The sequence below is a fragment of the Marmota monax genome, unplaced genomic scaffold (genome assembly GCF_021218885.2).
Source record: "Marmota monax isolate L192 unplaced genomic scaffold, Marmota_monax_Labrador192_F-V1.1 WCK01_AAM20220418_F8-fsc00138, whole genome shotgun sequence".
In the NCBI taxonomy this organism is placed as follows: Eukaryota; Metazoa; Chordata; class Mammalia; order Rodentia; family Sciuridae; genus Marmota; species Marmota monax.
This window is the reverse complement of record NW_026692763.1, coordinates 4,748,210-4,758,719: the sequence shown is the minus strand read 5'-3', so window position 1 is coordinate 4,758,719 and position 10,510 is coordinate 4,748,210. Positions and strand designations below refer to the sequence as shown.

Below are 10,510 nucleotides of genomic sequence, written 5' to 3'. Positions count from 1 at the left end.
CTGCCCTGCTCTGCTGGAACCACATGAACCCCTGGGCAGAGGCTGAGAGCAGAGGTCTCCCTGGGGCTGTCCCTTATACTTTTTCCTGAGCAAGAGCATCTCTTGGCATGAAGGAAGGACACATTCTAGCCTAGAGCCTTGGCCAAAGACACAAGGAGGGAAAGGCTACCTAAGATCAGGGAAGCAACAGGTGAGCTGAGAAACTCCTCCCTCCAGGAAAGGAAATGGACTCTGGCCTTGATCCCTTCCACCTGCTGCAATCAGACTCACCAGTTTGGGGGAGATCTTTGTAGTGAACTGCACCAATCCCACTGGGTAACCCCTCCCTTCCACACCCAAGGCATCCTCCCTTTCTTCCCTTCATAGACTTAGGGAAGCCCATCATGGATGTTTGGAGATAAGGCCACTGTGTGGACCTCCCCAGCTGGTAGCAGCTCTCTGACCATTCTCAGGTCATAAGGTCACCAGCACCCTGATCTTTTTTTCTGGTGGGGGTTGTTCCTGGGGATTAAACCCAGGGGTACTCAATCATTGAGCAACTTTCCCAGCCCTTATTATTTTTCATTCTGAGACAGGGTCTTGCTGAGTTGCTGAGGGTCTCACTAAGTTGCTGAGCCTGGCCTTGAATTTGTGATCTTCCTGCCTCAGCCTCCCAGGTCGCTGACATTACAGGCGTGTGCCATTACACCTAGCTGGTACCCTGATCTGAAAGGAATACACAACTCTCCTTGTGGCCACTGCAAAACAAATACTTACCTTGGACAGGCAAAGGACTCCACTTTCCATTAGTGACCCTGTTTCAAGAAATATCCATACAAGAGTTTTAAATAACAAGATAGCAATCTGCTCCACCTGCAACCTCTGCACACTCTCCTCTCAACAATCTGGTGACCTTAGGAAGGGACAGGGGCCCCAGGGGACAGTGGTTCACATTGCAGATCTGGACACAGCTGTGTGTGTCCAATGGTGGCTCAAATGTGAAAGGTATGGCAAAAGTAGCTGATGAACACCTGGCTGATGCCTACACCATGGGGGGACAGGTGGTATCACCCCCAGATCTGACAAGAACCTCCCTTCCCCTCTCAGGGAACCACCATGTGATATCTGAGACATGCTCCCCTTCCAGCCCACAGGAAAGAAAGCTGGCTTTTGGAGGAGCCTGGGATGGGGGGTGGTCCTCACACCCAGATCCTTACCGCACTGGAGCTGGCATGGCTGAGCTTATCAAAGCGGAATTTCAGGTTTGATCTTGGGGAGTTTCTGCTTTTGCCATCTAAGAAAAGGAGAATGTCCATGAAAAGGAGATGGAACGGCAGAGGTCACGAGAACTGAATGGAGAGAGAGACTGTCTGTGGAAGCCAAGAGAAAGGGGCCTCCCTGCCTTGCCTCAAGGCATAGTAGCCCATGTGAACATGCATCAGAGCCAACTCTTAAACTTCTAGAAATGGTATGAGCTGGTTGTTAAACACAAGAAAGTTTTAAAAATTAAATGATAAAAGCTTTTGAGTAAATAAATTATATTCAAAAAGTAATAAATACTCAAAATTCATCATGTCCTCACTATTTTACTAGATTTTACTATTGTCTATACTTTTGCGTCCATTGTATCTGTGACAGAAACACCCCACAGGGGTGAACAGTACTTTTTCCCAGCCCATGTTCAAGGACATCATGGAAATAGCTTGAGATCAACCGGCAAATGCTACAAATCAGGCATGATTTATTGTTTTGTTGTCTAGACTTAAGAAACTAATGGAGAAAGTAATCATGTGGATTATATTTGAAAATGTGCTGTGCCTACAGCCATTTCATTGTGAATAGTGCCAAAAAACTGGGTAAATACTCTTCTGATATTTGAAAATTATTATCTGACTCAGTAAAAACGTTGCTCATGACCTTAACAAATGGCTGAAGTTCTCTTAATATAAAGTACTGGTTAACATAAATGATAATATCAGTCAATATTCATGTTAAAACCACATTTTTTCATCACTGGGAGGTGCAATAAGCACTAGACAAGAGTTACCAGACGTGATCCAGGTTCCCTTTTGCCCTGAGTGACCTTCAATATATCGTAGACTCTCTATAAGCTTCTCTTACTCTACATATTATTCATTTTGATATTTGTTTAGTGCCACATAGGTACTAGGTTTGGTTATAGATTCTTTCATTCATTCTATCAACATTTAACTAACTAACCCTTAAAAATCCAGGAATGTGTAAAACTATCCCATTTTACAGAGGAGGAAATGGAGGTTCAGAAAAGTAGGCCTGTCTGATTAGAACCCAGCTTCAAATGGGAGGTGAATGAGAGGAAGGCATGAACTGCTCCATTAACTGGGAAACACTAAGATAAAAGATCACTTGCTCTTGACCATGATCTTCCCTATATCTTCCCTTTGACATTTCTGACCCTTTTCACCAACACACCTCGCCATGAGAACCCCAGATGTATTTTGGCTGAAACCATTGTAACAGCCCAATGACCCTTCCTGTGTCCTTAACGTTTGGATAGAATTTCTAAAATTATTCCATTTTGAGCTAGATAATCCTTTGTTGGAGGTTGGGTACATTGTTGAGCAGTATCGCTAACTACCTGGTTATCACAGGGTCCCTCCCCCCTTCCACAATCATGAAAACCAAAAATGTTTCCAGACATTGCCAAAGATTCCCTGAGAAGCATATCTGCCCCCACCTAAAACCACTGATCATACTACTGTTCTATCCCAATCATTTAATTCACACTTGGGTTAATAGTTCTATGTCCCTTATAAGCATAAACCTAGTAACTTGCCCAATGTCACATCACTAGTGAGTGGCAGATCCAGGCTTTGCATGCAAGCTTCAGAGTCCTACGCGTGCCCCATGCTGTGCTGCCTGCCTCAAGGACTTTGATTTCTGGGCACCTACAATACCCACCTGGATAGAGAGTGCCTATCACACAGGGCCACTTAGATAGCTCTCAGGGCCTGCTCTTTCCCCTCTTCCAGAGCTGGGGCCTCTTACTCTGCCCAACTGCAGGGATCCCAAAACCTCAAAAGGCCTGTTCTCCCAGAATTCCCACTACCATTTACCTCCTTGACATCCTCTCCCATCCTCTCTGGGGCCTCATCTCCTTCCACCGCCCTACTGTGCTCCTTCTGTTCCCCCTCCCGGCTCGAGCTCCCTGTCAACCTTTCCATACTCAGCATGCAGCAGCCAAAATGCTCTTTCTCAATTCCAGATGGCACTTTTCTACTTAAGACCTTCAAGGCTTGAGACCCCTCTAGGAGTGACAGCATTACAATTCCCACCAGAATCTCCTGGCAGCCCACCTGTGACTACTGCAGCCTGTCTCTCCTCTCTCACGCCTCCCCATGAATTCCAGCTGCATTGAATCACATAAGGTTCCACAATGCCAAGTCTCTCATTTCCTCCAGCCTTCTCACATGCTGCTCCTCCCTCTTAGCCTTGTATCATCAGGATCAAAGCCATGACAGAGGGGCCCAGGATGGCTGATGGGGTAGCATCAAAGGTAGGGAGCACACTCAGCTTTCTAACCTCATGATTCTAGCTCCTCAATTATGGCATCTCCCGCAGATCACTGAACTCTTGGAGCCTCAGTTTCCATACATAAAAAGAAAATAAGAACACAGGCTACTTAAGGTTGATGGGCAGATTAAAAGAGCTGGTAGGCTGAAGGGCCGACATCTCAGAGGTGGACAGGAACTGGCCAGACCAGCGTGCCTGGGGCGCATACCACATGAACAGTGATCAAGGCACATCCTGCCCTCCCAGCCACATTACACACACAACCCCTCCAGCCACATTGCACACACAACCCCTCCAGCCACGCTGCAAACACCACCAAAAGCCACTGACCTGTTGGACTCCGGCTCATGATGATGGGGGTGGCAGCTGCCCCCAGGCTGGGGTTCTCACTGCTCGCGGACGGGCTGTAGACAAACACCTCCTGCTTGAAAGGTGAGGTTGTGGACGGCTGACTGCTCTGGGGAGAGAGAGACTGGGTGAGAGAGGTCAGTGCACCCTCGGAAGCCCCACAGGGTCCCGTGCCCAGAGAGGCCTGAGATAGGACCCCCACAAGCCCAGAGCCTCCTACCCCAGTGGACCTGCTCTTTCCTTTCTGCTGTCTCAGTCCCAGGATACCCTCCACAGGTTGGAATGGGCACACTTACCCCACTGTCACACTCCTCCATGGCTTCGCCCTCTCCTGCAGTGCTGCTGAAGCTGCTGGTGCTGGAGGAGGAGCGGGAGATGTTGGCCCGGCCGTTCTCCTTCAACTTTATGAAGGGCCTGCAGGGAACAGGAAGCGAGGCCAGCCCCAGTCACAGGAAACCAAGACCCCTTTCAGCCCTCAGGCCCTTCCCAGATGGAGAATGGAACAGGCCCAGCTGAGACCTGAACTTGCCCACAATAATTCCTGTGCCCCCCTCCCCCGCCAATCTTTGTGTTCCAGAAAGTTCCAGAGGAAACAGACTCTCAGCTTGCCTAGAGGCAGAAGCCCATGTTCCAGGACTCCAAATGAGGAAAGCCAGCCTTTCCTTCACCCTCACTTTCTTACTTCTCTTTATTGGGGCATATTTCCGGAGAGCTGGGATTGGATGAGGTCTCAGACTTTATCTCCTGAGAAGAGTGTCCGCCATCTGGGGTCTTGGGGGTGCTGGATGCACTGTCACTGAGGGAATGAGAATGAAGAGAGTGATACCATGGAGCCAGCTCCCAATATGCCAGTCCACCCCCAGGTCCAAGACAGAGTTCTGACTGTGGGGTTCAGCAGACCCCTACCTTTAAAGCATGGCTACAGGACTTCCTTTCTCACCTGAGCCCCTGAGACTACAACAGCCAACAGGGTTTTGTGTTCCCTTACAGAAAAGCCCACTCTAGGTTCGTGGGTAAGAGTTCAGGCCCATCAAACAGGAACCCTGGATCCAGCCCAAGTCTACCCCTCACCCAAGCTGGCTGTCCCACCAGGCAAAGCTATGAATTGAGAAAGGGCCCCACAGGAAACAGAGTAGAGTCTATACAGGAAACAGTCCAATATGTATGGATTCCTGGAAGGTTCCAGGGGGACCATCTGTTGTGTGACTCTGGGGGGACACCCTGTATACACACTGTAATATGAGGCCCCTGGATCTATGTGAGATAGTAGGTCTGGGTATTAGAGAGCAAAGGGCTACTCTTGACCCAAGGGTCCAGAAGTTCCCTTACCTTAAAGTTTAGTAGAGACCATTTACCCTGTGCCAGCTGTTAAGTACACAATACACAATAGCTTTGTTCTCAATGAACGTTTTTTTTTTTTTTAAGGGGAAGGGGGAAGAGGGACTGGGGATTGAACCCAGGGGGACTTTACCACTGAGCTACATCCTCATCCCTTTTTATTTTTTATTTTGAGAAAGGGTCTCATTAAGTTGCTAAAGCTGACCTCGAACTTGCAATTCTCCTGCCTCAGCCTCCTAATCACTGAGCATATAGGCATGCACCACCATGACCAGCAATGCACTTTTTTTTTAATAACAGTATCATTGAGGGCTGGGGTTGTGGCTCAGTGGCAGAGCGCCCACCTTACACATGTAAGGCACTGGGTTCGATCCTCAGAACCACATAAAAAAATAAAAATAAACAAAATAAAGATATTGTGTCCATCTATAACTAAAAAAATACATTTAAAAAAACAGCATCATTGAGACACAATACACATACCACACAACTCATTCATTTAAAGTAGACAATTAAACGGTTTTTAGTATATTCACAGAATTGTGTAATCATTACCACAGTCTAATTCTTAGACCTCCCAAAAGAAACCTTGGCTCCATTTGCAGTCACTGTCTATCCATCTCTTGCCCCCACTCTCCTCCAACCACTAACTTACTTTCTGTCTATGGATTTGCTAATCTGGACATTTCATATAAATGAAATCATATAATGTGGTATGGTCTTTATGTCTAGCTTCTTTCACTAGCATAATGTTTTCAAAAGTTCACTATGTGATAGCCTGCATCAGAATTTTAGTTGTTTTCATTGGAAAATAATATCCCCATTTTATGTATCTAGTTATCAAGTGATGGACATTTGGACTGTTTCCACCTTGGGCTATTGCGAATAAGGCTACAATGAACATTTGTGTACTGAGTGGTGCTGGTGTATTCGTTTTTTTATGGGCAATTGTTTTCAATTCTCTTGAGTAGATACCTAGGGGTGGCATTACTGGGTAACTCTAGTTCAGCCTTCCGAGGAACTGCAGGCTGTTTCCCAAAGCTGTCATCACACTGTTTCATATTCCAACAGCAATGAATAAGGGCTTGATTTCTTTACATCCTAACACTTATTATTATCTGCCTTTTCTATTTTTATTTTTTTAGTTGTAAATGGACACAATAACTGTATTTTATTTATTTATTTTTATGTGGTGCTGAGGATCAAACCCAGTGCCTCGCACATGCTAGGCGAGCCCTCTACCACCAAGCTACAACCCAGGCCCTATTATCTGTCTTTTTGATCACAGCCATGCGAGTGGTGGTAAATGCCTCAATGTACTTCTGATGGCCTCGCTGCCCCACTCAGGGGTCTGGGCCACTGTGCTAAACTTGCCTGCACATCCAACACTAATGAAATTTCCCCCCTCCTGGCTTCACTGATCCCAACCTCCACAGCCTCTCCTCTCTTTTCCTCTTGTCATGTTCACTAGCTCTCTGTCCTCCATGTGCCCTTAAACACTGGTGCTCCACATACCCTCTGGGGACACTCATATTGACTCATTAACATGTCTTTAACCAGCCTGTCTATTCCAGAGTCACCCAACTCCTTCCTCTCCAGTCAGGTGTTCTCTCCAAAACTCAAGAATTGGACATCTCTCCTGAGTGGCCCATGACACTCACATGTGCAGGTTCCAAACAGAGCCTTTTGTCCTCCTCCATAAACCTGTCCCTTGTCCAGCATGACCTAGTTTGGGGGATGGTACCATCACCCGGGGCTATAGGCCAACAACCAGAAATCTGGAAATGAATCTAAATGTCTTCCTCCCAGTACTGTGTGCTGCAGAGGGCAGACCTGGGTGTCCAGCTGCGCCTGTCTAAGCACTCAGCACCAGGCCCAGCATACGGCAGGCACTCAATAAATGCTGCTTGCTGAATTAAAGAACAAATGGGTTCATCAATTAAAGGATCAGAAAGATGATTAATAAGAACAGGTTAAATATGCTGCAATATGAGAGTTACTTTAAAAAAATAGAACATTCTATGGAGCCACCATTTGACCCAGCTATTCCCCTTCTCGGTCTATTCCCTAAAGACCTAAAAAGAGCATGCTACAGGGACACTGCTACATCGATGTTCATAGCAGCACAATTCACAATAGCAAGACTGTGGAACCAACCTAGATGCCCTTCAATAGATGAATGGATAAAAAAAAAATGTGGCATTTATACACAATGGAGTATTACTCTGCATTAAAAAATGACAAAATCATAGAATTTACAGGGAAATGGATGGCATTAGAGCAGATTATGCTAAGTGAAGCTAGCCAATCCCTAAAAAACAAATGCCAAATGTCTTCTTTGATATAAGGAGAGTAACTAAGAACAGAGTAGGGTGGAAGAGCATGAGAAGAAGATTAACATTAAACAGGGATGAGAGGTGGGAGGGAAAGGGAGGGAGAAGGGAAATTGCATGGAAATGGAAGGAGACCCTCAGAGTTATACAAAAGTACATACAAGAGGAAGTGAGGGGAAAGGGAAAAATAATACAAGGGGGACAAATGAATGCCAGTAGAGGGGGCAGAGAGAGAAGAGGGGAGGGGAGGGGAGGGGAGGGGGGATAGTAGAGGATAGGAAAGGCAGCAGAACACAACAGACACTAGTATGGCAATATGTAAATCAATGGATGTGTAACTGATGTAATTCTGCAATCTGTATATGGGGTAAAAATGGGAGCTCATAACCCACTTGAATCAAAGTGTGAAATATGATATATCAAGAACTATGTAATGTTTTGAACAGCCAACAATAAAAAATTAAAAAAAAAATAGAACATTCTAGAAGTACAAAAGAAGGTTCAATGAACTCTGCCTGGCACAATCAGGGAAAGTTTCCATAGGAGGGGACATTTGGAGCTGGGGGTGCCCTCAGTGGTAGAGTGCTTGTCTAGCATGTACAAAGCCCTGAGTTCAATCCCCAGTGACGTAAAAAGGTACAGGGGTGGGGGTGTACATTGGACCGAGCATTGTAAGACGAGAACGCAGGAAACGTTTCTAGCCTGGATCAAAATGCTACAAAAACAACTTTGGAGATCCATGGAGAGAGTGGCCAAATGGCTCAGTAGATAAAAAGCTGAGTGAGTAAATGACCAGGCAGGAGCCTGAGCAGAGCCAGGGTTAAAGAGAAGCCACCTCCCCAATCTGAGCTAAGCTCTTCCCAAGGTTGGGTATCAGACAGCTATCAAGGTGGAGAAGGCTGACAGATCCCACAGCTGGGCTGGAGCTGGGGGCCCCTGACAGTTACCATCGTGTCCGGCCATCCCCCTGGCCTTCAGAGCCTGTGTGCAGACGGGGAAAGAGCCCTGACCGCCGCTTGATGGGGCTCCTTGACTGGTTCTTCACTGTCGCAGCTGCTGCTGGAGGCTGCGGAGAAAACTGCCAGAGTGAGTGCACCCACCCCAGACTCGAGTCTCCTTCCCTTCCCTCTCTCTGGTCTACAAATTTTGCCTGGTCTGGAGGGGACCCCAGAAGATAGCGATGCAGCTAGGAAAGATGGGATCTATATAACAAGAGCTGAAACCCCACGGCTCAGGCCTCTCACAGTCTTTTTCTGTGTTCTTAAGACAAGTCACTGGCCCCAAGCAATGGCCCAAGGAAGACCAGAATTCCTGCTGGGGTCACGGCCACCACAGCAAAGCTCCACATATTGAGAAAGTCAGGATGACTCATGGGATCACAGACTGAGAACCTCAAAGCTCAAGAACCCTGGTTCAACCCTCGATTTCACCAGGGAGGAAGCCAAGGACCAGAAGGTGAAGCGATTTCATCGAGGTCAGCCAGCACATCACTAGAAGGATGAGGACAAGAACCCAAGGGCTCCTGACCCTCCATCCACTGCTCAGGAGTACACGGAGCCTGGGAGGAGTCACGATAACCAGATGGAAGGGGAGCTGTGGAGCCAGCAGAGGTTTCTGATTCAGGACAGTCGCTGAGCCTCACAGGGTGAAAATGAAATGGCAGGACATTGAGGAAGGAGAGATGGGAACCTGGAGCCAACCTTTAGAGCTTCTAAGCCAGGCCCCAACTTCTGCCAATCATGTGTGTGCAACCCTGGGCAAACTGCAAAACTCTCTGAGCCTCAGTCTCAACCACAGAATGCTCACTTCATAGACCTTCTCAAAGGAACATGACAATAGGTAGATTAAACTAACTGTGCAAAGCCATTTATAATTAGAATCATGAATATTATGGTAAGTTTGTTCTACTATCAGAAAAAGAACAAGAAAAGAAAATCCTAGAAAATACAATTCCAAAACCACTTTGCCTGACACAAATGGATTGGCAGTAGGGTTCCCTCGCCTGCCCAGCCCTGGTATAAGTCAACTGGGCCTGAGCTCACAGACCAAAGCCAAAGGGCCCTCTCTCCTTTGTCACTGTATACGCAGTGATGAAGAAGATAAACTTTGAATCAGGAAGATTTGCATTCAAATCCCAGATCCTCAGCTTAGCTGAGTGACTTGCAGCAATTGCTTAACCTCTCTGAGCCTCCATTTCCTCAAATGTGGAACAGAGATGGCTTCAGGACCTGCCTCAGGCAGCTGTAACAGGAATCAGGAAAGACCTTGTCTATGGATTACTTAGCCTGGTATCTAGCACACAGCAAGCTGGGGTGGCGACTGCTATCATTAACAATAACGAAGCAAGGACACCCCTCTCCAAGTCATGGGCCCCAAGCCCCTGGGCAGGGAAACACACCCTAGGACCATTTTGTAGGATTGGCCCAAAGGAGGAGATCCAGCTGTCAAAGAAACTCAGAGAACAAGACAAGGGAACTTCTAGTCCAGGCCAATTCCAGGTACCACCTGGGACTGAGGCTCCAAGCAACCATTATCAGAGGGCAAAGAGTGAGTCACCCCCAAGTGGACTCAGTTTCCCTCCATCATCCAGCTTGCCCTGCTCAAGTTGTCTAGCCCAAGCCTGGGCAGGGGCACCCTTCCTGCATAGGTTTAGTGAGGAGCCTCCCCTGGTCCACATGCTGGCCTAGGGCCAGCCACACTTACCGAGAAGGTAGTCTTGGTGACCTCCATGCTGTTGTGGACAATGCCCCCACTGAGACTTCCAGGAATGCCTCCACTGTGCAGCTTCCTCTGACTGCCCACCATGGTCTCCATGGAGTGGCTGCGTACACGGATGGCCCTCTGCAAGGAGAAGGATGACAGAGGTTTGCAGGTCAGCACCTGGCCCTTCTGTATGACCCTGCCCTTGGCATAGTCGCATGTGTGCCCACAGACACAGAGGCCCATGCCACAGTCACCAG

General features: G+C 47.5%; 1 protein-coding gene across 10 annotated transcripts in view; it reads right to left on the bottom strand.

The window, feature by feature from the left end:
• The window catches only part of Rap1gap2 (RAP1 GTPase activating protein 2), a 208,584-nt gene that overhangs the window by 4,842 nt on the left and 193,232 nt on the right, over positions 1 to 10,510 (bottom strand). For all 10 annotated transcript variants that reach the window (XM_058580094.1, XM_058580099.1, XM_058580093.1 and 7 more), the window contains 7 exons: positions 10,254 to 10,391; positions 8,498 to 8,616; positions 4,562 to 4,675; positions 4,176 to 4,293; positions 3,862 to 3,988; positions 1,197 to 1,273; positions 757 to 794 (listed from right to left, as the gene is read on the bottom strand). In XM_058580094.1, the coding sequence (XP_058436077.1) occupies positions 786 to 794; positions 1,197 to 1,273; positions 3,862 to 3,988; positions 4,176 to 4,293; positions 4,562 to 4,675; positions 8,498 to 8,616; positions 10,254 to 10,391 (702 nt within the window). In that variant the 3' untranslated portion in view covers positions 757 to 785. The remainder of the gene's footprint in view (positions 1 to 756; positions 795 to 1,196; positions 1,274 to 3,861; positions 3,989 to 4,175; positions 4,294 to 4,561; positions 4,676 to 8,497; positions 8,617 to 10,253; positions 10,392 to 10,510) is intronic.